The 26,145-nt window shown below is 39.7% G+C and overlaps 4 protein-coding genes and 1 non-coding gene across 5 annotated transcripts; 2 read left to right on the top strand and 3 right to left on the bottom strand.

Moving 5' to 3' along the window:
- The first annotated feature begins 2,753 nt into the window (after positions 1-2,753).
- Positions 2,754-3,390, top strand: LOC104430681 ((-)-germacrene D synthase). Its single transcript, XM_018867210.2, is given in 2 exon segments — positions 2,754-3,002; positions 3,097-3,390. Coding segments are annotated over 2 exon segments (543 nt in total).
- A 3,296-nt stretch (positions 3,391-6,686) lies between these two features.
- LOC104450190 lies at positions 6,687-8,035 on the bottom strand. The gene is made up of 2 exons (XR_005551882.1): positions 7,775-8,035; positions 6,687-7,158 (listed from the first exon to the last, which is right to left on the bottom strand). It is a non-coding gene; the product is annotated as an uncharacterized LOC104450190 (transcript).
- A 5,357-nt stretch (positions 8,036-13,392) lies between these two features.
- Positions 13,393-16,731, bottom strand: LOC104450189 (organelle RRM domain-containing protein 2, mitochondrial). The gene is made up of 4 exons (XM_010064638.3): positions 16,498-16,731; positions 15,500-15,568; positions 15,308-15,414; positions 13,393-13,834 (listed from the first exon to the last, which is right to left on the bottom strand). The coding sequence occupies exons 1-4, from the start codon at positions 16,643-16,645 to the stop codon at positions 13,736-13,738; spliced, it is 423 nt and encodes a 140-aa protein (XP_010062940.1). The 5' UTR covers positions 16,646-16,731; the 3' UTR covers positions 13,393-13,735.
- Positions 16,732-19,482: 2,751 nt separating this feature from the next.
- On the top strand, positions 19,483-23,270 carry LOC104450188 (putative beta-glucosidase 41). The gene is made up of 13 exons (XM_039315834.1): positions 19,483-20,121; positions 20,221-20,287; positions 20,383-20,441; positions 20,893-20,968; positions 21,067-21,138; positions 21,220-21,307; positions 21,397-21,652; positions 21,734-21,849; positions 21,935-22,158; positions 22,263-22,294; positions 22,381-22,483; positions 22,629-22,737; positions 22,837-23,270. The coding sequence occupies exons 1-13, from the start codon at positions 20,002-20,004 to the stop codon at positions 23,030-23,032; spliced, it is 1,518 nt and encodes a 505-aa protein (XP_039171768.1). The 5' UTR covers positions 19,483-20,001; the 3' UTR covers positions 23,033-23,270.
- Positions 23,271-23,991: 721 nt separating this feature from the next.
- Positions 23,992-25,992, bottom strand: LOC104450187 (GDSL esterase/lipase At5g45960). Its single transcript, XM_018876408.2, has 5 exons — positions 25,552-25,992; positions 25,328-25,461; positions 24,967-25,200; positions 24,419-24,689; positions 23,992-24,304 (listed from the first exon to the last, which is right to left on the bottom strand). The coding sequence occupies exons 1-5, from the start codon at positions 25,850-25,852 to the stop codon at positions 24,108-24,110; spliced, it is 1,137 nt and encodes a 378-aa protein (XP_018731953.2). The 5' UTR covers positions 25,853-25,992; the 3' UTR covers positions 23,992-24,107.
- Between the last annotated feature and the right edge of the window lie 153 nt (positions 25,993-26,145).

Raw genomic sequence — 26,145 nt, 5'->3', positions numbered from 1 at the left:
ACTTACAAAACCGGTTCCAAAACCTGTTCGAGAACCGGTTCGTGAGTGGATAATCAATCGGACCCAGTTCCCGGACTAATTTAAACTGGTTCCGAATTTTGGGAACCGATTCCCGGACCGATTTCAACAGGAATTGATTCCCAACCCTGTTTTCCGAGTGGACCGGTACGGTTCCTGGGTATACCCGGTCCGGTTGCACACCCCTACTTCTGAAATCAAGGAGGTTCGGCACTCCTATGCTATGCAATACATAGGAGTGCCGAACCTCCTTGATTTCAAAAGTATCTTTTCAAAAAGAGTTTGTTCATGAATGTTGACAAAAGTGACCGGTGAGAGGGGGCTCATTAGTTTGGCCTGATAATCTCACCTGTCTATGCTTCATCGAAATGCGATCGGTTGGTCTCAAAAAACGTACAAATAGTGTGGTCACGAACGTGATGTCTATAAATAATACCCTTCAAGTATTGATATTTTGCAACGCAGACAAAACCTCTCCTCTCTCTTCCGTTTGTGCATTGGTCACACGTAAGAAAAAAGAGAGAATATGTCGCAGGTCTCAGCAACTCCATGCGCTCCTCCGAATAAAGGAACAGGCCATGTGATCGAACGTCGGTCCGCGGGTTATCACCCCAGCGTATGGGGGGATTATTTCCTTATATATGATTCTCCCTCCAACTCAGTGGTTAGAAATCCTTCTGTTATCTTCTTCTTTTGTTTTCTCGCAATTGCACTTTGTAGACTTACTTCGATTTCCTTCAGTTCCACCACATCTCTTATATGGTAACAATCGGCCTCATATAAATACATGTTCCCTTCTCCACACAAAAAAACGAAGTTGAAAATCATAAATAGATAAAAGAAGGTTGAAAAACAACGATAATACTTGTAACTTCACCGGCCTCAGTATGTCCTCTGCGGCAAGAAACATCTCATCATGGCATTCAACCCCCTCCTCTCAGATGGTCGTTGTTCTCATGGGTTCAATTTCGCATGTCATGTGAATGAGCGAATAACATCGAAATACCTAACAAGGGTACACAGAGGTGGCCATCGAGATTAAATTTACTTTGCAAAGTCCACGTATTTCATGCTTGCTTTATTTGAAACACCGTGCAATATATTTGCAGAAGTTCAAATTCCTCGGAAGAGTGGAGGGACAAATTGAGGAACTGAAAAGAGAGGTGAATAAGATGCTGACTGATGTCGTGGACAAGCCCTTACAAAAGCTTCACTTGATTGATCAAATCCAACGCTTGGGAATTGAGTACCATTTTGAATGTGAAGTAGATGAGCAATTAGAACAAATCCACAAAAGTTACTCTCGACTTGATCATGAAGATTTTAAGGTAGATGACCTTCACACGGTTGCTCTTATCTTTAGATTGCTGCGACAACATGGTTACAATATTTCATCTTATATGTAATGCACCAATCCAATAAGATACCTATTAAAATCCTCCTATTGCTCAATCAAATTTCAGGAGAAACACATGCAAGAAAATATAGAACATTAACCAAGCGTGTATCCCTTCCTAATTTCTAATCACTTGCATCGTTTTTCCATGTTGGTTGATTCACAGAGGTCTTTTACAAATTCAAAGATAGCGAAGGGAACTTCCGAGAGTCGCTCATAAGCGATATGTGCGGATTGCTGAGCCTATATGAAGCTTACCATTTAAGGTGTCATGGCGATACAATCTTGGACGAAGCACTTCCTTTTGCTACAACTCACCTTGAATCGATCAATGAAAGCAAAGTGAGCACTAGTCTTGCGAAACAAGTGAGTCATGCTCTAAAGCAGCCACTTCGCATGGGATTGCCAAGGCTCGAGGCGAGCCGCTATATTCCACTCTACCAAGAAGAGCCTTCGCATGATGAAGTTTTGCTTACCTTGGCTAAACTAAATTTCAACTTACTGCAAGAGCAACATCAGAAGGAACTTGGCAAGATTACTAGGTTTAGTAACATCATTTAACTATATGATCAAAAATTAGCTTCTACACTATGTTTTTAAAATGACCATACTATCAATTATGTTTTAGTAATACCCGAACTATCGATTTTTCTTGTTGTGTTTTCCAAAGATTAACTCATCTATCTTCAATTTACCTTTTTGAATAGTGCTTGTCAAAGTCCTTTACAAGTGAAAAAAGGAGTATAGCTATGCGAATTTGTTGGGCTAAAGTACTTTAAATTATGCTCATGTTCATTTAATCATAGGTGGTGGAAGAATATAGATATTCCAATAAAGTTCCCATTCGCTAGAGACAGGATTGTGGAGTTGTTCTTCTAGACTACGGGAGTATATTTCGAGCCGGAATTTGCCATGGCCAGAGAGATACTAACCAAAGTGATCTCCCTCACTTCCATTATGGACGATATCTACGATGTCTATGGCACATTGGAAGAACTTGCACTCCTCAATGAAGCAATCCAAAAGTACGGAATCCACATTCTCTTTCTCAATTTTTTGAATTTGATCAACTTTGTATAGAGTTAAGTGTGTCACTTTCTAGAACTTGAATTCAAGTGGGATGTTGATGCCATGGATGGATTACCAGAGCACATGCAAGCTTATTTCAAGGAGTTTCTCCAGCTCTATGAATATATTGGGAATCAATTGGCCGCAAAAGGAAGATCGTACCGCCTTATCTATGCAAAAGAAGTTGTAAGCATCATCAATAAACTTTACATGCATCAAAGGCAATCTTTAGTTAGAAATCTGATATTCTTGTGCATGTTTAATTTCTCAGATGAAGAAGCTAGTGAGAGCATACTATTAGGAAGCCAAATGGTTCCATACCAACTACATACCAACACTAGAAGAGTACATGTCGCTTCAACTAATAACGACTGGCTATGGATTGTTAGCAACTACATCACTAGTAGGAATGGACGATGTGGTCACAGAACATGTTCTTAAATGGTCGGTCGGTGATTACAAGATTATGAAGGCTGCACAAACCATCTGTAGGCTCATGGATGATGTTTCCTCTCACGAGGTATAATAAAGACATAATTATCCTCCATCATTCTAATAAAAATTAGATCCCACCACCAGTTAATCTAATTACACCAATGTTGTTTGACATACAGTTTGAGCAAAAGAGGGGGCATGTAGTATCTGCAGTGGAGTTGCTCATGAAATACCATGGCATCTCGGAGCAGGAAGCTAGGGAGGAACTCTTAAAAAGAGTCATTGATGCATGGAAGGACATCAATGAAGAGTTTCTTCATCCAACCATAGTCCCAATGTCAGTTCTCATGCGAACACTCAATTTCTCGCGGGTGGTAGATGTGTTATATAGCGATGGAGATAATTACACCCATTCTAAAACTAAGCTCAAAAATTATGTGACATCGCTCTTCGTCAATCCCTTGCCAATGTAAAGTTTGGACCAAATGTTATCACACCAATTTGGTCATTATTGTAAATCAATAGTCCATTGATTATTCCTTTGAAACCCTAGTTTTCCCAGATGTATGAGGGAAAATATCATTACCAGTATGTACTTTTAGATTGATGTGCTTAATAAGACTCATAATTAAAGGGATGCATATGGGTATGGTGTTGCTAATTTTGCAAGTCTAGCGTATCATGTAATTGTAATATTTCAATAATTCCAACCACTTTGTCCAAAATATTCTAAACCTATTTTATGGCATTGTGCCAATTTACTGCTAAACCTTTTGATGATTGTCAATTTAGTCCTAAATCTTTAATTATGCTAATTTAAACCAAAAAATTTTAATTTATCAATTTAGTCAAGTCAGAAAATTTTGGCCGTAAATCATCGAAAGGTTTAGGACTAAATTGACAAATCATCTAAGGGTTTAGAACTAAATTAAATTAGTCAATCATTAAAAATTTCATGAGTAAATTCACACAGTTAAAAATTTTATGTCTAAATTAATCGCTATACAATAGATTTAGGGCTTTCTGAACAATTTTCCCCCCTTACATTTTCACATCAAGATTTATTTATTTGCTTCGAAGAATACATAAATAATTGAACCTATTCCGTGGTTAAACTGGATTCTTCATTTCTTTGCTGTATGTATTCTCATTTGGCAATAATAAATTTGAGATAAATCCGGAAAAATGAGAAAAAGGGGCAGATATTAATGTTGTCGGAGCTTTTATTGTATGGTATGATCCTTGATGTGTTGGCCATAATCCATCACATTGTCTTGCAGAACTTTATTGATTCATGTAAAATATAGATTTTTTTGGTGCCTGTAAATTTCAATAAGTCTTTCTTTTGCACGAAAAATTTCAATAAGTTCAAAAGTGTAAAAAAAAACCGGTTTGTACAGAAAATGACGCGTGACTTTTTTTGTAGGTAACTTTCCATAACTTATCGAAACGTTTATAAAATTATCCATTTTTATGATTTTTTTTTTTGTAAAGGTAATAAATAAATAGAGGAAAGGCCAAATGTACAAAAGATCAAGGCACCAAAACTTGCACTCAAGATGAGAATTCATTATGAGTGAAAGGATGCCATAATAAAAAAAAAGCCGCAACCGCGGCGTCCCAACACAGGGACGAACCATACAAAAACAGCAAGCATGGTAGGAATAAACAATCAGCTAAGCACAAACACCTCGGCAAGGGAAAAAAAACCCTCCGGCTTCCATCAAAACCTTTCACGGACCTCCGATGAAGATAATGGGATCAATGCCCCAGCTCCTTTGCAATCTTCTATTCTTGAAGTTGTCTTCCACATTTCTGAAGGTACTAGCCCTATCTCTTACCACCTTAAACAGATGGTTCTTTATCGCCGGAACGGTGAGAGGTTGGTCCCTAAATAGGATGCTATTCTTATTCTTCCAAACAATATGGCATAGTACTCTAAAGGAGAATCGAGCAATACATTTATAGAAGTCCTTGCCCATCAAGTAGGAAGTGGCCCCACTGGAGATTTTCTCCCCAAGATCTAATGTGCCAAGGCAAATTGCATCTAGCTGCCCAAAATAAAGCAATACCAGCGGTGACAGGACAATCAAAAAATAGATGATCTATTAAATCAGGCATACATTGCAAAAAGTGCAGGACCCCCTATCAATTCTACCATGGGCTAGAAGTATAGCTTGGGTGAGTAGTCTGCGTCTAGCAATAAGCCAAAGGTTAAGCTAATACCTTGGCGTAATTGCATTGTTCTAGATAAAATCATGCCGGTAGACTATGGTCCGCCTCCGCTTGATGGTTTCCTAGGCGGTCGCAACCGTGAAATGGCCCGACGGGTCTTCCCTCCAACAGAAACGGTATACTTCCTGGGAGAGGATCGGAAGGGGGTGATCCCACGTCTCCAAGACTACCTTGAAATCCTACCCAGCATCAGAAAAAAAGGGTCCGATACTAAAACCTGCCTAGAAAGCCCAAAACTGTAGATAAGTGAATCTTAGAAAATCAAGTTCAACGGTCCCCTAGGGTGCCAATTATCAAACCAAAGCGAGACCGAGTGGCCATTGCCAATTGTCCAGAAGAAAGCATTCCGAAATTCGCTCCTGAGACTTAAGAGTTTCTCCCAAGCCCAGGAGCAAGAAGTAGGCTTCTTGGTGACCCAAAAATCTCTATCCTTTAAGAATGTATCCATTTTCATGATGATTTGCAAATTAATGATTTTTGTTCTAATATACTTGCTTTTATTTGCGTAGTGTGCCAAAATTTCAAATAAGCCACTTTTACATGAAATTGCTAACCTAAATTAGAATGGTTTATCAACTTTTGTCGAATTGAATTACAAACTATTGAGACTATTAATTTTCATTTGAGTTACTTATCAATATTCAATTTTTTTTCCAACTTGCCTATTGAGTTACTTATTAATATTTTTTTTTTTTTTTTTTTGTTTTCTTAATTTGCCAACTTTTTCTTTGTTACGGGTTCATAAATAAGAAAACATGATTACTTTTTTCTCATAAAACTTCACTTTCATCTTTAATCAAGTTTTTTTGACATAAGGACACTAGATATGCCAAAAGTTCCGTACAGCGCTCATTTGGTGCAAAAAGTTTTCGTCGAATAACTTACATATTATTTTTTTTTTTAAATGACAACTTAAGTACCAACTCCAATTTTGGATTGTCCGAATATGACGTTGCAATATTTTATCAATTTCCCTAACCAATGTGGACCAGCTTGTCTAGTGAACAATAATAGCCCTATACAGCGTCATCTTTTTTGTGAGGCCCATTATTGTTTATTATCTTTGCATTGTGGTGACTCATCGCCATCACGGTCCATGGCCTAAGTAAGCTCATGAAGGCCTTTAAGCCTCATTTTTAGAAGCTCTTAAGTAAATTGCAGCCATCAAATTTTCACCACCCATTTTATCAATTCGGAAGGTATGCAGTTGAACTAACCACACAGAAAATAAACTAAGGAAAAGAAATATTCACACGTAACTTAAAAAATATGCCTAATGAGACATAAATATCAGAACTTTTTTTTTGTCACTTAAAACCCTAATCTTCTCCATTATGATATAAATACCCCAAACTTTTTGTTTTTGCATTATAAAAATCCCCAAACTTATATTAATATCGTAGATTGAATTGAAATAAAGGATATATAAGTTGCACATGTACAAATTTGGATTTTTTTGTGTCACAAAAAGAGTCATGGATATTTGTGTAGTTTTCGGTGGCACAAAAAAAGTTTGGATATATATGTCGGAGGGGGCATAATTTGGGGGATTTTTATGGCATTTACACTGAAAATTATTTGTACAGTCTTTTTTTTTCCCCATTTATTTGAGGGGAGGAGAAGGAAAATAAAAATAAAAATAAAAATAAAAAGACAATTTTCCCCAAGTCGAGCAACATTGGATTCTACCAAATTTTCATCGAGTTCTCTCAAACAGGAACGTGTCGCGTCATTCTCTGCATGAATTTTTGGTAGAAGGACCTCTCCATAGACCTTCAACTCAGCAAACACTGTACAAATGCATGCCAAAAATAGACAAATATATATTATATAAAAAGGGGGGACACAGTGGTCGTATATACAAAGCAAAATCTACTCTTTGGCCTCCACTTCCACACCCAGACTTAAGAAAACTGTAGCGATTCACCCTGTACACCAAGAACGACTTTCAGAACATGAATGGAGCCGGAGAGAAAGCCGGAATGACCGCCTGAAACGAAGCCCTCCTGAAACATCAACCCGGTCTTTAATCGATTGATTCAATCAAATTCATCTGTGCGTTCATCATCTTCTTGAGATAGAAACAAAAGGAATCTGGGATTGATTCTGAAAGGGCAATGTTATCTTCCAAGAAAGGGGGAAAAATACTTAGGGGGGAAGTGTGATTAGTACCCCAAACCGGCGTGTTCATCTTCTACCGATTTGTATATTAAGCTATGAAAGTCTTAATCCTTGGATTTTGATTTACGCTTAAAAGATAATCACGCCTGAACCCATCTCTAATATCCTTCGAACGACCAAATTAGTTCGCGCGTCGACATCAGCGATATCAAATTCACCGCAACCACCACAACCAAAGCTTCACCTGCTAACCCCTGTTCGAGTGATGCCGACAGCGTGGCCCCGATTCTACGCTATACTTCATCTATTTCATTTTACATCTGATACAAGAATGGCGGTATTCTGCAATTTGCTCCCAGAACAAAAAGAAACAGAGACGCAACATCTATGATCATCCTAATGGGTCGCTAGGAACCCGGGAAAGGCGCTGATTAATCAAAATCTGTAGAATTACTATGCATATGAATCATGAGAAGAGGGGAGAAGAGGCAGAGTCGTCACCTCTGATCGTACTCGTCGCTGTTGAGGCCCCGGTCGTGGACTCTCACGTACGAACCCCCGCTCCTCTTCCGCGAGGCGGACCGCTCCGGCTCCGGAGCCGGATCCGCCGCTGCCGCCTTCTTCTTCGTCTCTCTGCCTCCTCCTCCTCCTCCTCCGACTCTCTCCACCGTCACCGCCACCACGTCCTCCGATATCGCGCACAGCGACGGCTTCCACTCCTCCGCCGTCCCCGCCGACCCCCTCCTCCGCTTCCTCCTCCGCCCCGCCCACCTCCGCCTCTCCCACTCCTCGCCCTCCGCCGCCGCCGCCGCCCGGATCCGCTCCCCCTCCTTGCGCGGCGACCCGCAGCAGGAGACGAACTCGAACAGGAACTTCATTCCGGAAGCGATGGTTTTTCTGTGTGGAGAGTGAGGGAGCGAAGCTGGTGGGACGAATTCCTTTAAGAAGACGAGTGGGTTGCGTTCTGGGTTCGTTTATATAGAGGGAGGAAGCCTCGATTCCTCATGCACGTCCATGGCGACGAGAGAGAGAGAGAGAGAGAGAGGAGAGGAGGCGAGAAGAGAGAGAGCCTTTCTTGTCTTATCCGGGGAAGGGACGAGAGTTGAGCCTATCTATCTCTTACAATGGAAATTACGAACGAGCCCTTGTTTTTCTGGTTTTATCGGTAAGGGGATTAAATTACTGGTGGGCCCGACGGCTGTGTTTTTGACAGATCGCCTCGCCCTGTTCTGCCTCCACCTGGATCACCCAGCTTATTATGCGGAGTCGAATCGGCAAATAAAAGAATTCTTGTCCCCTCTCTTTTTGCTCCTTTTTCTTTTTTCAATTCATATAAACTGTTTGTGCAATTTATACCTTGGGAGCGCGTTGATCAGGCTCCAATCTAGGAATGGGACTGGCCGGCTAGGTGATTCCCCGCGTTAATTGATCTGGTTTGTTCCTTATGCACGGACCAAACCGGCTCTATGTACACTTTTTTATAGCAAAAATCATTGAATAATAATAATAATAATAATAACATTATCAGTTCTCAGGACCTGAAATCAACTCGAGATCAATCAATCTAGTCTAATTATATGGTAGACACAATTGATTCCTAATTCCACAAACTGAAAGTCAACTCTATCTAATCCAATTCTTTATCCTAGGGTAGGAACCGACCAACATTGGAAAGAATTGCAAGTTCCATTGAATAAGATATATGTTTTGTTAAAGTGTGAAGATTTAAAATGGAAATGAGATGCAGTTATTTTGGTCATGTGAAAAGTGAATATTGAATTTGAAAATCTATTTAGTATCACGGATTGTAAGGAGGTGTTGCAGCAAGTGAAATTTAAAGATTAGATGACTAGCCCATGGCACAAGGAATTTTTCAATTGACTGTTTATGTTGTATGGCAATATTTTCAAAATTATAACTTAATTTAAAAGTAGCCACATTTAATAAAAAGTGAAAGTTAAACAAAAAACAACTGACATAGTTGGAAATGTTCAGTAAAACTTGCAAATTCCAATTATTTCAACCAAGCAATTTCACTTTATTGAGTGTTATATTAAAGGTAAGTTAATTAAATGGTGATTAACCATTGGGGTTGTCTCAGTGGCCATCATTTTCTTGTGAGAATAGGGGGTGGAGAGTCCGAAACTCCTCTCTTTCAAGATGGGGATTATGAATTTAAGGGATAGCTCCTCATAAAGGATCTCCAAAAGTCTAGGATTATACCTGGTAGACATATAAATAAATAAAAATGTAAATAAAGCGGTTGTTATTAAGAAGGAGAATTAACTGGTACTTATTGTGGTAATACCTGAACAGTAGAAGCTTAGTAGAGACATGTGACATTAGATACAGGCTGCACAAGTCAAGGGAGATACACCTGAGCAAATACTATTTGCGGGTCCCTATGTTCCGATTGGTTTAAGTATTGGTGTTCTTGCAATTTGCGATCAAGAAAATAACTTTCTTGTGAGTTAAATAAATGTTTGTTGAATTGATAGTTGACTAAATTGAGAAATCTATACATATGAACATTATATCCAAAAAAAGCAAAGAAATTAAATAATCGCATCCTTAGGTGGACTTTGTTGGGGAATTTAAGTCCTAGCCTTGCTATGTGTGAGAGAGAGAGTGCTTCCATATCTTCTCGCGTTTGCTTTGAAGAATACAGCCAAAAGAAAAATAGCAGAAAAAAAAACAAAAAAATTATAAATCTATCATGCTTATATCAATTCAGTTCATAACCTTCTAATTTAGCAAATTTAATATTAAATCTTTCGATAATTTTTTCTTTTTCTTTTTTTCTTTTTTATCCTTTCATTTTGACCAACGAGGACCCATGAGTCCTCACTAGCAGCCACGAAAGGCGAGGGCCTTTGTGCTAGCGCTTGTAGTCAGTGAATTGCAACTCGCCTAGGACCTTCAACGCCAACAAGAGCCTCACTTAAATCTGGCATCATAGTCCCACTAGTCATGGGCAAGGACATGAAGGTATCATGGCCTTGCCAGCCATGGCAAGTCGCACGACCATAATGAAAAAATTCAAATTATAAAGAAATTTTCACATATGTATTAATTGTGCCACATGAGACAATCGGCATCTACATCAGCCAAAATTAATTAGAATGACTCAACTGATAAATTGTCCAAAGATTTAAGATTAAATTGATCAAATTAGAATATCTAGAACTAAATTGACACATGTGCTATACATTTAGGGCTTTTTTAGAGTAATTTTCCCAAGAAAATCTATGAAGGAAAAGAAGAGGATTTACTCGCTCAATTTCTCTAAATGAAAGATGTTGGCTCACCGTTGACCTCGTAAACAAAAGAGAAATTCGGGATTGGCGTGTTACATACAAAATTTGCACCACTCCCCCTCAAGAAAAAACAGTCGAAGTTAAATAAGATTCAGTTGAAGAGAAGCGACGGGCGTTATACGCGATCCTTGCGTCGTTTTCTATGACATAACAGTGCAGGCCACGTTTATGGCTCGAAAGCCATGGTCAATTATTTTATCCCAGTTGAAGTCATCGAATTTGCTTGGCTCCGTCTCGTTTGAGACGGATGCCAGCAGTCCAATCCAGTGACTCCAAGACAGCAATCGCTGCTTCCCCACTGGACGAGAAAGAAAATTGAGCTTTACTCCCCTCACGGGAGGAAGACAAAACCCTTAAAATCGTTCGAAACTGGGGTAGGGGTTTGGACATCTTGTCGGGGCAAACACGTAAGTCGATTCCTGCTTTCTGACTACGATTCGTACTTGGTTTTCAAACATGGAAAACACGTTGCGACTCTATTCACTGGATCTTGAGCTTCTTCTTCTTCTTCTTTTCGTTTAAGTGTTCTTCCCCAGGGAAAGAAAATACGCTTTTGCGCAACACGGGAATGAATTGGACTAGTGTAGTCGGATGATTGACTGGGGTAAGAAGTAATTGAAAAGTGAGAAAGATGGAGTAATTTTATCGCTACACCGGCGGAAAATTCGTAGGGTTCATCTTAAGATGCAAGAACAGGTGTTATTATAAAGATCATGTTGTTAACACTGTTTATAAATGAAGAAGATCGTCTGAAACGTGGAAGCACCTTAATCAATGATATTTTTCGCCCTTTCAATAAGCGTCGCAAGTAAGATGCGGCTTTCTTTGAGGTTTCGATGAGCCTTCCAACCAGTTCCCACCATGCTATTTGGATGGAGAAAAAACGAGCAAATGGTAGAATTGATCTTTGAATTTTTTTTTTTTTTTTTTTTTGCTTTTGATAGTTCATGGCACCTGGCATGGAGACCCGTATCTAGGAACCCATAGTACACCTACAAATGTCGTGAAATGATTACGTGCAAATATTTAGTCTGTAGAGACGATTCGAATCTCAAATAGTTCACACGTAGTTGGTAGAATTCAAATGCGCATCCAATTCTCGAGGATATTGCCTAACTGGTCGATTGATTTAATTGACTAATTTGTCTTTTCACTCATGGACGAAATTAAGTAATTCAACAATAATAACCCTTACGTCACAACCTAAGTCATTTTGCAAATGAGAAAAACTAGTCATTTTCATTACGTGTTTCTCAACAACCATGATCCGGTTAAATAATTTGGTCTTATAATTGGGCGAGGCTGTTTTGACCTCAGTGAGGGTAGCTCTACTGACCCTGCTGAATCTTAAAATCAACTTGACAAACTAATTTTATGTGATAATATATAAACTTTGATCCTACCGGCCACACTCGTATTTCGCATTCATTGACTTGTTAAACTATTTCATTTTCTAATAATCCAAGGACACAGGAACGGAGGACCCAGTTACCCACATATTCGTCGACTCCACGACACGCCCTGTAATCTCATGAATCGGTTCAGCGCAAGTCTTTGATCTACACGGCGGCCCCGACCAAGGACTCTTTGCACTCAATAGGCGGAATTTGCAAGCCTCTAGTTCTTGAGCTTGAAATCTCTCGATACTTCAATCAACTTCGCCTGGTCGGGGTTCATCTGTGACCTTTTAAGGAATTCGCATGCTCTTTTTTCAAGTACATATCTTCTTTCTTTGGCTACAAGCGCGAGGGTCGTAGCCAAAAATGGACCCGACACGTCCGCACAGACGTGATCGAGCCCCCGCATGGCCGCATGTACCACAGCAATTTCCAGAATCCGGAGCGCACGTCGTCCCATCTTTTTCCCTCTAGAAATTTCCCTTCGATCCTCATCATCCAACTTCAGGAAGAGGAGCAGCGCTCGCGGAATCTGTGATGATCACCGTCGTAATTGATGGCACGACGAGTCGTGTCACCAGAATAGATGCCGAAAAGGCACATTCATAGCTGCCGAGAAACGAAGACGCCACGAAGCGTCTTCTTCCGCTACCCGCAACTGCGTGAATTTGTCGCGGCTGAGAAGGAAGCCAAAAATATCCATGCGTTACGTTGCTATCGATCTTAATGAGAGCTTCTCTTCGTTTCTTTTCTGCTTGTTCTCGTTGCTTGCGTGAGAGGGCAAATGCCCATTGGTGTGCTGCTCGCGCTGCATATTCCAAAACTGATATTCTTTGTGTTGGCCGAGTTCAGGCCACACACACAGCACGAGTCAGTGACGACAGCATAGCGACTGATGATACTTGCGCCAGATCATCATTCCTACATCGCGCCCACATGCATTGCACTAACAGCATAGCGACTGAAGATACTTGCGCCAGATCATCATTCCTACATCGCGTCCACATGCATTGCACTAACAACGACGTCTCCGAAGACAGTTTCTTGTCCCGTCGGTAGATTTGCCTCCCCCTCCTCCTCTTTCTTTCTGTTTCGACTAATCAACAGATTTGCCTCCTGGCAGATCCTGAGAGGGAAGGTAAAAAAGGTTGGAGTATGCACATGAAATTTCTACTAATCTTTCGTGGGCGTTGTATGACAACTTTGTACAAAGACACCCCAATCGACCATCCTATTACATTCTTGTTCTCCACTACTTATACCATTTTCTCGTTTAACTTTATTAATAAAAGAAAGCATAATGGTGCAAATCCTACCATTCTTCGGAATGGCGCGAGTTGGAAGATCATGCAGAACTTTTCTTTATTAGCTCTTATCCCGTAGAAAAAAAGTTTGCTGCAACTAGTGCAAGAAAAAGAACTTAACTTTGCATTGATCTCATATGTACATCCAATGAAACTCTTTTGGATACATGTAATCCTAAAACCTTGCGGTGATTCTTGGGCTCTTATGCAAGAAAAGATCATGAGACTCAGAGCAGATGAGAACTTCAGCAGACAACAGACTCGTTGATTTGGAAAATGTTGGCCTCCATTTCAGTGATTTTGTTCCTTCTCTAATACAAGGCTGATCTCCGACAACCAGAAAATTGCATGCCGATAAGAAGTTACTCTGGCCAGAGATACTACACCCTCAAAGGCCGATCAGCTGTTAGCATGGAGGAAGTGTCAGCAATGGAAAGAAAAAATTCATTGATGACCGTATGAAGGAAACCCGTTGTTCAGAGGCGAGGCAGGTGGTGGCCTGGGCCTTGCATACTCAGCAAATATGACCCAACCATCTAGATACTGCATAACACAAAATAATTCGGTAAGAACACAGAGAGAGGGCTCATTTATGGGTCTTCAGTGTTCTGCTATGATGCGAACGGCAGCTCCATTAACAAACATCTTGTCAGCGATTTAAATGATGAAAGAAATGAACTTGTCAATTGTCTAGGCCCATGTTTACACCTTTACTTCAGTTTCTCATATCAGATAAGATGTTTCTCAAAACATAAGTAATTGTAGCTGTAAATGGCACTACAAGGCATAATATGGACTGAATTATTCTCCAGAAGACAGATTACAAATGCCCATATGTTCAACAATCATGAAAATGCATATATCCACAAGAAAGGAAATCAAAAGAAACTCCTAATTGCCACAATTCGCTGATGCGTGCATGCGTGTGTGCAAGCTAGAGAGAAAAAAGGAAGAGGGGGGGGGGGAGGGTAATGGGTCCCCAATCAGTAGTCAAACAGAACTGGGCATGGTGCTGTAGAGGGCTGGAAAAGTTATCAGATATAACAACATTTAGTCGGATGAGCAACGTAATGGCGATCGGACCAAGTTCATTTTAGATAACCCAATTATGCATATAAGTGATCTCAAGGAATGGAGGACCTTGCTTCTGTCAACTCATCCTATGAGTAGACTTTTCTTCTTCATCGTTTCAATTAGTAAATTGGGATATATGTGCAGGGTAAGGTATGTGCACTTTGATTTACTAACGGATCATGAATTTTATTGCATGTAAGCATGACAGTGATAGTTTTTCCCAGAGGAATCATGAAACTAATTGCATGCAAACATGAGAAAGAGTTTTCCTCAGAGGAACTCTTTACATGCATTGAGCATAGAGTTCTTCAGTTACCATTGCTTATAAAATACAAAACCAACGACGTCGAATTCTTTCTTTTTAATGGTGCCAGCACCTACTTCGAGAATTATTCAACAGCCACAACTGATATGGGTCCTTTTTGCCCATGCACCAAGAGATGGTATCCTTTCATTCCATGCTTTAATGTAGTTCCTTTAATTTTTGCAAATACACTTATGGTTTAAAATGTTAATGAGACCATAACCTTTTCTATATAAAGCCAAAATCTCAAGACGCCATAATCACTAAAGAGAGTTCTGAGATTGTTGTCAACAGACTCAGAGAAATCTACAATTCTATGGTATCTGGGGAACATACCATGACACCAAAATCTTAAGCACATTTAAGTTTCAAAATTGTTTCCAACTACTGAAATGTTCACAGATACACATGTCCAAAACCCAAAATAAAAAATAAAAAATAAAAAAAAGGGGGTGGGGGGAACCCTCTTCTGTTCAAAACCAAAAGAAAAGCAGATTTTTAGTCTATGCAATTCCTTAAACACAAAACATATATCCTGTATCAAACATGCCAAAGAACTAAGTAACAGGTAATTGCTTTGCAAAACACTGTTATTACTTCCAGAGGAGTGAAAGCAGAGAGACAAATGCAAAACTCACCTTTCCATTCATACCCTCAATACCTTTTGCAGCATCTTCTAACGTGGCATATCTGACAAAGCCAAAACCCTTTGAATATCCTGAAATCCGGTCAGACACCACCCTAGCTGCATGGAACCAACATGCTGCAAATTTAGTGCATTAAGCTTTGCCAGTGTAACTTACAACTAACCATTCAGAGGTACGACAAACCATGAACAACTTCACCAAACTGAGAAAAGGCTTCCCGTAGTTTCTCCGTAGTAGTACGTTTACTCAGCCCTGAGATTATTGTCAATCTCCAAATCAGATAAAGCAAAGCAGAATCAATTATATATCAGTGCCAGGCCCAATTAAATAGTCGATGAAAATTATTCAAGATTGCGTGTAAAGATGACTTAATTAAACAACAATATGCTCAAGCAAATGACTGTGTGCTCCACTTATAACTGGTAGCCAGAGTTTCAGCGCAGAAGCAAGTATGAAGCAAGAAACAACAACAGGGAACAATCTACCTGCTTTTCAACATACAAGCCACAATCATCCATTACTCTCTCATCCAGAGTGAACAAAATGCGTGATGATGACTGTAGTCCAAATATTTTCACTTGGCTGAAAGCTTCCAATTTACAATTTAGAATTTAGTCTGCCCCTCTTAGGAAGAGATATACAACAAGTCTAAAATACTCGAGAATACCTCTTTGATTTGCAAGCATATGCAACTTTACCCAGCGTTTCTTTGGAAATGAAGATACATTCGAGTTTCCTGATTATAACTAATCCATTTGATTAATATGCCTTAACTGGAAGACCCAGTAGAAACCCCAGGCTAAATGCTCATCAAGCATCCGCTTGCCAAACCTCTCAAGTAACAATGGTCTAATAAACCGTTGCAGCTCAATCATGCGCATGCCCATTCACACCATTCTCAAAATCAATTGATCCGACACTTTCTTTTCGCCCAAGCATCGTCAAATAGCTCCAAGTTCCGGACTTTCCGAAGACCCAATTATGCAAAATACGCACCAAACTCGGAACATTTCTAGACTCGTCTCACTGAGCAAGAAGAAAACAAATTGCCACCGAGACAAAGCACTTCCGGACATGGCGTCAGGAGAAAAGACGCGACATAATAATTGGCAACGGAAGAGAGCAAAGAGTCGAGACAATGCTCGCGAGGGATCCATAAAAACACTAGAACAAGCAGTCACCTGAGACAAATAGGTTGGTGTTGGGCTCTGGCTCCACCCGGGGCTGAGCCACCGCCGCCGCCGCCGCCGCCGCAGCCGGCGGAGGAAAGAACGAAGAGGTTGAGAACAGCCTCCTCAAGCTGCGAGGCGCCGCCACGCTCGGCGGCATGGATGGGCCGTGGATTCAGCCTTTACGCCGACGGGAGAGGGAGAAGGAGAGGGAGAGAGAGCATTTCGGGGTTTTCACGGAAAAGAAGAGGGCATATTCGTCAGGTTGATTTATGTGAACGTTACGACAATTTTAATTTTACACTTCAAAATATTATCCTTAATTTGACAAATATATATATGATCCTCAGATTCTTATTTAAACTATATCCATACATTCTGAATTTTTTCGCTAATATGATGCGACTACATCCCACATCGCCTAACACATAATCGCGACAAATTGATGGTTTTTATTTAACTATGGATTAGTTATTGGGAATTGTCTACTTTTTTTGTGTAAAAGTATAATATAATTTTTATTTTACCAATAAAATTATTTTAAATGAAAAGTTCATGAAATACTTTTTCATCATCTAGTGTGTTCACCAACCTATCCTATTGCCTTGCTTTAGTGATGGTTTACTTCAATTATGTAAGTTTGTCTCCTTTCTCATAAAAACTTCTAAAAGTATAATCAAGTATGATCAAGTAAAGCCGTCAAATAAGTGGGGTGAGGTGGGGTGGGGTGGAGTGGGTCGGATTGGGGTGGGGTTGAATATGAACCGACACAAATTAATTTAATTAATCTGTTTTAGTCCATTTATATACAACACAAAATTAGTTACAAATACCCAAATTGACCTAACCCAATTACTAAAATAGAATTGTTTGTCAAATGCAAATTTTCCACAGAAACAAATCATAGTACAATGTGGAATAACAAAATTAATTTTAAAAAAAAAATAGAATGATGGTAAGCAATTTCAAATTATGCTTATTTGGTTCGAGCCAAAAAAGAAAACGTCTTATTAATATTTTCTTGGAAATTTAGAAAATCTAAATGTTTGAAAGATATAATATTTTGTCGTTAAATAAGATATAAGTATAAAGGGTAAAAGCTACAAAAAAAAAAACTCTAAGTTATGTCCACTGATACATTTATCCTAAACAATAAGCTTTTTTCTGTAATGTAAAAAAAATTGAATTTACACCTATATAGCACATTTACCCTCCACAAAAGTTCTTTCTTTAAGAACCTTTAAAAATATGCTTACATGGACGTCAAAATGCAAGCAATATTGACATGACATCCATGTAACTGACATGATTTTACATTAAAAAAATTCATCTAATGGCATCTTAACAGAGAATAAATGTGTCATATAGATATACGTTTATGATTTATTTATTTTTGTCATGGGTAAAAATTTAGGATAAATATGTTATAGTGGATATAGTTTATGACCTTTTACCTTGAGAAATTGAAAAGCCAAAAAGAAATGATAAGTGAAATTCAAACCTATACATAACTCTAGGAGAAATTAGAAGAGCATCCGGACAAGGTTGACAAGGGTTTGGTGAGATGTTTTATAATAATGTTCGAGGGCACCTCCAAAACTCCACCCGCCCCCATAAAGCAGTTAACACGACACCGTCCCCATCTAAAATTGGAGCTTTCTTTCCTGAATTTTCTTCATATTTCTACAATAATTTTTGGCCATTATCGGATGAGAAATGCGTGCAAGCACAGCCTACATGAATGATCAATCATTTTAATCTTATCTTATCTTATCTAATATATTATAAATTCTAATACATTATACTAAAATTCGGCTTTTGCAGCTTGCAAGCATTTGATGTGAGTGGATTGATCATGTAAATTTTCTATTATTAGTTGACTTTTTATGTGAAGATGAAGGTTGCTTTAGTTTCTTTCTTTCTGGGTTCGTTTTCCCTCTTTGTAGTTTCAACATCATATCATGCGCTGAGGAAAAAATGCTGCAAACAAAAATTACAAACACCTGTATTTTTCACCAAGATTAACTTTATTGCGGGCAATACAATTTGTGACATGGCCAAGATTCGGCTGATTTCAATGAAATTATAGTATGTGCGACTGTAAAATAAGTAATTATAGCTTTATTATGCACAATATTAGACTTTGTGACCGAGATATATCTTGAATTATATAAACATGTGTTTGCTTCACAATATAGATGGTCAAATTACTTATTTTTGTTATAATACAACATGTAGTGGAATTTGGTTTTTTTTTTTTTTATTAACTAAACGGATGGCCAGTATTTACAAGACGGTGAGAAAGTAAGCATGTCAAATAAGATATGAAATCCCATAGACAATGAATTTGATTTAATATATATAGTTAAATAGGACATATACAACATAAGATCAGAAACACATAAATCTATGTGCAAGACAATTCAATTTATGATATACAAGCCAATTTATATTGTTGACACGTGATATTTTTATTTTTTATTTTCTTTACATTGTTTTTTGTGCAAAAAAAGAAAAGGAATTTTAGTAGCTAAAGAATTCCAAAAAAATTATACAACATAAAACCCATTGGAAATATGGGCAAGTAAATTTGATCAAGTCAACCAACGGCTGAATGACCTGAGGTAGGTGAGCTCTCATGCCAAAACTTTTAGTCGTCTGCACCGCATATTCGCTGTAATTAGATCCTTAAACTTTTAGATTATCCAGTGAAAAACTTTCGATAAAAGACTAATTCTTTACACGTGTCGCAGCTGAGACCAAATCCCATTCCACAATTCATTCCCCACCTTTCCCCACACTCTAAGCATCTCCACCTTTTCTATTTTTGGGGGGTAAGTTCTCCAATTTGATCAAAATTTTCATTTTTCCAAAAAAAAAAAAAAAGATATGTCCACCCTGCCATGCGCATCAGCACAATCCATAACAAGAAAATAAACACATGCCGGGCGTGTATCATAGAGATATACATCTTCCATTTTGTTAGATGAAGGATGATGAATCTCCTCTTACCTACTTTGGATTTTCCCCGTTGCCCTAAGGCCCAAGCCATCTCTCTTCCCTTGTGTGGACTTTCATTTCTTGATTCTCTCGTTCGCAGTTTTCTTGAACAAAACGCCCGTCCTAGACCCAGGTCTATTCAAGTAAGAAAACTCTTTTGCTTGTCCCACGACCCAATCTCTCGCGTTTTTTCACCACCCTCTTCTTCAACGTTTCCTCTGTCACTTGCAGTCACCTGTAAACATCACCCTTCGACGTGCACTCAAGAGGTCGAGAGGGAGAGGGAGAGAGAGAGAGAGAGAGAGACGGGTTATTGAATCTGAAGTCACCTTTCAGTGCAAGGGACTATCGGCCATTTCCGCCTATTAATTTTCTTCCCCGGCCTTATTCTTCGCCTTCAAAACAAAGACAACAAACAGAGCACTCCTTGCCTTTTCCCCCCTTCTTTCTTATAAGGGATCCCCAAGAATATCCGTAAGAAGCCAAGGAGTTCTTTCGAAAACAGTCACAAACACCATGAGAGTCGCCTTCATACAGATTCTTTTGATATTCTACTTCTTCTCAAACTCGGAGTCCATCAGCAGAGATGATTTTCCAGATGGGTTCGTCTTCGGCACCGCCTCTTCGGCCTATCAGGTTGCTTTCACAGACCCCAATTCCGTTTCTGCGAGCACTTGAAGTATATGGCGAGGAGCCGGCTATTGTCAAAGATGTATTGATTGTCTGTTATGGCAGTTTGAAGGGGCTGTAAACGAAGGAAACAAAGGAACGAGTATATGGGATACCTTCACCAGGCAACCAGGTATCAGTTTTTTTCTTGTGAAGCAATCTAATGTTTACTGAAACGAAGTCCGGAGAGCAAGGCAACTTTTGTTTCTTTATTGACGTTTTTACCAGGTAAGATACTGGATTTCAGCACTGCGGACACCGCTGTTGATCAGTACCACCGGTTCAAGGTATATTTCCAAGACCATAAAGTTTGCCTTATTATCGCATTTACTCTATGCCCAACCTGCACCAGACAAACGGTTAACATCAACCACCAACTGGCCTTCTGTATCTCAAGTTTGTCGATCATTTCGGGGTACTAAGAATGAACAGATGGCAATATGCTGCCAATGGATGCCAAAACCATATGTGACCAATTCCAGGGGAGGATTTCACTTCAGCGAAATATAGTCTTAGCTTGCCCTTTCTTGAAAAGTAGTGCTAATGTGAAAAGGAAGATCGAGAACGACAGACGACAGCGACCTACCACCTAGTTTATAATTTCATACTCTGAGGCATACTTAAAAAAAGCAATAATTTATACAAGCTAAAAGTAAAAGGGCTTAACTAGTCAATCAGAAAATGTCGCTTATCCTTTGTGAACGCATCCAATCATAAACTAATTAAAAAATATTGCAGGATGACATAGGCTTGATGAAGGATCTGGGAATGGATGCTTACAGATTTTCAATATCTTGGCCAAGAATTTTTCCAAGTAAGAACACCATCACCACCACTATTTTCATTTATAATCGTTTTCTCCATCTATCCTTTTCATTAGAGCCCTAATCTTCCAGAATTCTTGAAAAACAGATGGAACAGGGGAACCAAATCGAGAAGGGTTAAATTACTACAACAGATTCATTGATGCTTTATTGGAACAAGGTCCTATTTTTGGTCTTTGCTTAACGTCTGATCTCGCCAAGAATAGGATGATATTAAGGCTAGCCTGTGGTTTTTAATCAGGAATCGAGCCTTATGTAACGCTATATCATTGGGATCTTCCACAGATGCTCGAAGACGAGTACGAAGGATGGCTGAGCGAAAGAATAGTGTGAGTTTGATTTTGATCCCAAAATGCATTCGCTAGCAGGAAAATGGTAAATGAACCATGCTCACAGAAAATCCCCGGATCACTTGCAGCAAAGATTTCGAGAACTATGCTTCCACCTGCTTCCGGGCTTTTGGAGACCGAGTGAAGTACTGGATCACATTCAATGAACCTCATGGCTTCTCAATACAAGGCTATGACACTGGACTTCAAGCACCCGGGAGGTGCTCTATTCTCGGCCATGTATTCTGTAAAAGGGGCAAATCATCCGTTGAACCCTACATTGTGGCTCACAACATCCTCCTGTCTCACGCTGCCACTTATCAAAACTATAAGCTGAACTTCAGGGTACTACTCCAAACTTCTACCAGTCACAAATTTATCTGGGAAACAAAACCCTCTTAAAAATTTCACTCGCCTTTTGGGCAGGAGAAGCAAGGAGGGCAGATAGGAATATCACTGGACGCCAAGTGGTACGAACCGATATCAGACAGCGATGAGGACCAGGATGCCGCAGATAGAGCGATGGAATTCAGCATTGGCTGGTGAGTAGCTAAGAGATAACTTGTTTCAGCATATACCAATCAGTTGTCAGTGATAAAAATGTCTGAGCAGCTTCAGGTGATCCAGGTTCCTTGATCCACTTTTCTTTGGGGAATACCCTCTTTCAATGAAGAATCTAGTAGAAGAAAGACTGCCCGAGATCTCATCAGAGATGTCCAAGTTCCTGATGGGTTCCTTGGATTTTGTTGGACTAAATCATTACACGACCTTATACGCCCGAAATGACAGGACCCATATTCGGAAGCTAATACTTCAGGATGCTTCCTCTGATAATGCTGTTATAACAACCCGTAAGCAGTCGAACAAAAGTTCAACCTATTTTCTTGTCACACCCAAAGATATACTGGAACTGCTAGTCATATTGAATATCTTTCTGTGGTTTCATTCATTGTAGCTTTTCGAGCAGGAGTTGCTATAGGAGAAAGAGTATGTTCCTGCTGTTCTTGGTTTTGTAAAATGTAGTTAATACAGGTTTGAGTCAAAAAAGATGGTTTATACCTTTCCTCTTCCAGGCAGCTTCCCGGTGGCTACATGTTGTGCCGTGGGGCATCACCAAGTTAGCTAGATATGTAAGAGATAAGTACGGAAACCCACCAGTCGTCATGACAGAAAACGGTGAGTGATTACATCACAAGCGCTGAGGATTGCCCTTATAGACACAATTGTCCATTTAAATTTCAGAACTGAATGAACGACACTCAAAATCACCTCTACATATCAATAGGACATTTCTTATTGTGAACGTGAATCAACTATGCAGGTATGGATGATCTTAATAGACCTTACATAGGTTTGGACAAGGCTTTACAGGACGACAAGAGGATAGAATATCACAGAGACTATCTGTCAAACCTATCTGCTTCTATAAGGTAAAATAGGAATCCATGTTTTTTCTACATATTGCCGATATATGGAAGCATGAGAATTGAGGCCATGGTAGTAGCTCATGGAGCATGACTTAATTACAGGCAAGATAACTGCAATGTGCGCGGCTATTTTGTATGGTCTTTGCTCGACAATTGGGAGTGGAACTTGGGATACACAGTTCGGTTCGGACTCTACTATATTGATTATAAAAATAACCTCACGAGGATTCCCAAATCATCAGTTGAGTGGTTCAAAAGTTTACTCAGGTCACGAGGTGATCCAAGCAACCAGATTTAAATTTTGTACTTACAAATTTAATCAAGCAGATGCTGTATCTTGCCTTGGGAAATTGTAAAACCAATGAGCAAGGGAAAAGAAAAAAGGAAAACTCTTGTAAATGAAATTGGTTACCACAGCAAATTGTTCTAATTCCAACTTTTGACTTCTTAAGATGCATATCTCATTCTCATTTAGTTTGGAAATACTGGGCCACGACAGTGGCAACTAATATGAGCAGATCAGATTGTAACAGTGACCAAGTTCTTCGGACTTTGCTATAACAATGCAGCATTCGCTGACATTTCAGCACGCTCCTTCTCAACCAGATTAACAATGCTAATGTTGTTACTGACATAGCACCAGTAGCTCTGACTCGGACTGAGTCTGAGCTCAGTTGAAGGAGGTCAGAGTCGGACTAATTACAACAATGTTGCATGAGTTTGCTGAGCCTTAACATGCTCAGAGAATAATGTCAATTGCCAGAAATTTTATGCATGAGGAGGGAGAAAAAAAAATACAAATCGCAAGAAAACTTGATGAGCAACTTGTGGCCAAAGCATGTGAGAGACATTAAGTGATCGACAGAGTTGATTGCGGAAGTTTTGAAGAGACATCACTCGAAAATGCATCATCCGTTAATCGACAAAGTTGTCAACGCGACTAACAATGGATGCACGAAAACCATCCCATCCATGGGCATCGAGTATAATGGGGAAACAAAACTTTGTAGCAGGCCAAAAGAGATTGGGCGGTGCAAAGTCTGAGGTGCAAAATACAATGTTTTTTAGAGTCTGGTTACCATGATTCATTAACTTCACTTCTGTTTTATAATGTAATTTTGCTCATAGTGGAAATTTGATCCACGGAAACTTGCTTACGTAAAGATAAGCATGTTTTGCCTATTTATCGGTCATCTGCGTTCAATCAATAAACTAATCGCCTCAACTTGTAAATGACTATTTAGATCGAGAATTGCATTTACCAGCACGTAAAGAGTAATACTTCTTCAATAACCAGAAAACAAGATACTGAAAGAAAATTAATTAAGCAGAAAGATATAATTTAGTCCTAGAAAAGGTTGATTGGAATGGAACTATATGCCCTTAAGAATAGCATCGAAACTGGGTAACTGAGCATGGAAGACGACGGAGTAAGCCCTCTCAGTTGGGTGCACCGAGTCCCAAAATAGATGCTTGGACGCATTCGGACATACATAGGAATTCATATTGCATGAGAATGACACTTTGATGATGCCCGTCCCGCAACATCCGCTATCCACGTCTTCAAAACCTACTCGACAAAAAGAAACATCAAATGCATGTAATTAACCAGCTTTAAGATGCACATTTTTCATGCATTAAACACGAGAGGACATAATATTAGAAAGTAAATCTGAAAACTCACCAAAACTGTGCGGGGCTTTGATCATTCGCACCACTGAATTGTATATGTCGATGTAACCTATGACCACACCAAGAGATCGGAAGCTCTTTTCCATCTTGCCTAGTTCCCTTTGAAGCATCGTGTTGTAATTCCTAGCGACCGAGGAGAATTTCTCGATGCAGCCGCGATCTCGAAAAGGGTTACCTGAATTAATGTTGATGACTACAGGTAAGCAACCCATTGGCGCCAGTCCGACTACTGCAATTCTTCGAGCCCCTTGATTCAACAAAGTCTACATTGACAGCATCATCCGATCACGAGTCTAATCAGGCTAAAGTTACCCTACTCCGAAACAATAATATTACGAATAGAGTGAACAGAATTTTCGACTTCGAGGCGTGCAAAGTACCTCCTTAGACAGTTATTTAAACTATCGACAACAACCGCAATTAACTATCCAAGCAAGATTGTCTCTAAGAACGTTGTGATGTAGAGCGAAAAGTGAGCATCAAAACCCTTAGGATCGTATCTGCATTTTGTATAGAGCCAAAAGATTTTGAGTAATCAACCTGAGTGAAATTTTTTACATGAGCCAATATGAACTGCCGGTACATTTGGGGAGTGAAGCTTTGCCGTCTGAAAGGAAGACCGTAGTAATTGATGATGAAGTCGTTGGTGCCGCTGCTAATCACAAACAAGGCCCCATTGATGATGTTTCTGGTTCGGTTCTTTCCGATTGCCATCTCAAGCCTTTTCGTGTACTCTTTGAAGTACTGCAATTGCTTCTCCATTGATAGCACATTCTGCACATTCATGAACAGAGGAGGACCACAAAAGAAACAACGATTGCGATTAGTGGAGACTAAGGTTCAGTGCTCTTTGTAGCCAAGCGCGATTGGTAATGACTACCGACTGAAGTGGAAGAATTGCCTGTATCCTTTGACCAGTAAGAGGGTCGTATCCAGAGCCCGCGGAGCCGAAACAAACTCCGGTTGTCAGATCCTCCGTGCTAAGCGCCGGGTCTAAGTATGGCGGCAAAAGTTCTTTAACCCCGTAGTGCGCAGCTGTAACAAGAGTATATTCCCACAAACAACACACAAATTGAAGTGACCATTCTTCAATCTTAGCCGTTCAGATTGAAAGAAAAACCTCACCTATAAGATCAGGAATCAACCTCCCATTGCTGAACCTTCCTGTTGGGATGTGGTTCACGAAGTCTTTCCCATAAGGCGGCACGTTGCCCTTGGTGGGAGTGTTTATGTAGTCATTGTTACCCGTATCGACCGTCGAGTCTCCGAACGCAAAGACAGCCGAGACCGAGCTGCCACTTGAGGGCCTTTGCATCGTCAGGATCCGAGCACAAACGCCCCCACTGAAGACCAGTGCTAGCGTGACATAGAAAACAACGATGTGGTTAAGAAGAAGGGCAAGACGATGCTCTTTACTCAAAGCCATCTAGCTAGACTTGTGTGTTTGTCTCACAAGTCAAATGAGATTCTGGAATGAAGAAACCGTATCGGACCCTTCACCTGTGGAGCTTCTCACACTGCCATGTTCATCAAGACTGTCGATGATATATAGAGGGTGAAGCAACTAAAAATATGAGGGGAAGTTTTATAAATGGCCTCCACTTTTGACGCGGTGGTAGGTCATGCATTTACTGCTCCGCTGTGTGCGTGTGTACAGACATCGTCTCAGTGCCTTTCGGTTATATCATGTATGACAACTCTCCAGCTACTTTGGAGGCC

The sequence above is a fragment of the Eucalyptus grandis genome, chromosome 6, assembly GCF_016545825.1.
Source record: "Eucalyptus grandis isolate ANBG69807.140 chromosome 6, ASM1654582v1, whole genome shotgun sequence".
Taxonomy (NCBI): Eukaryota; Viridiplantae; Streptophyta; class Magnoliopsida; order Myrtales; family Myrtaceae; genus Eucalyptus; species Eucalyptus grandis.
Note: the sequence above shows the minus strand (reverse complement) of the source record. Positions and strands in the feature narration are given on the sequence as shown.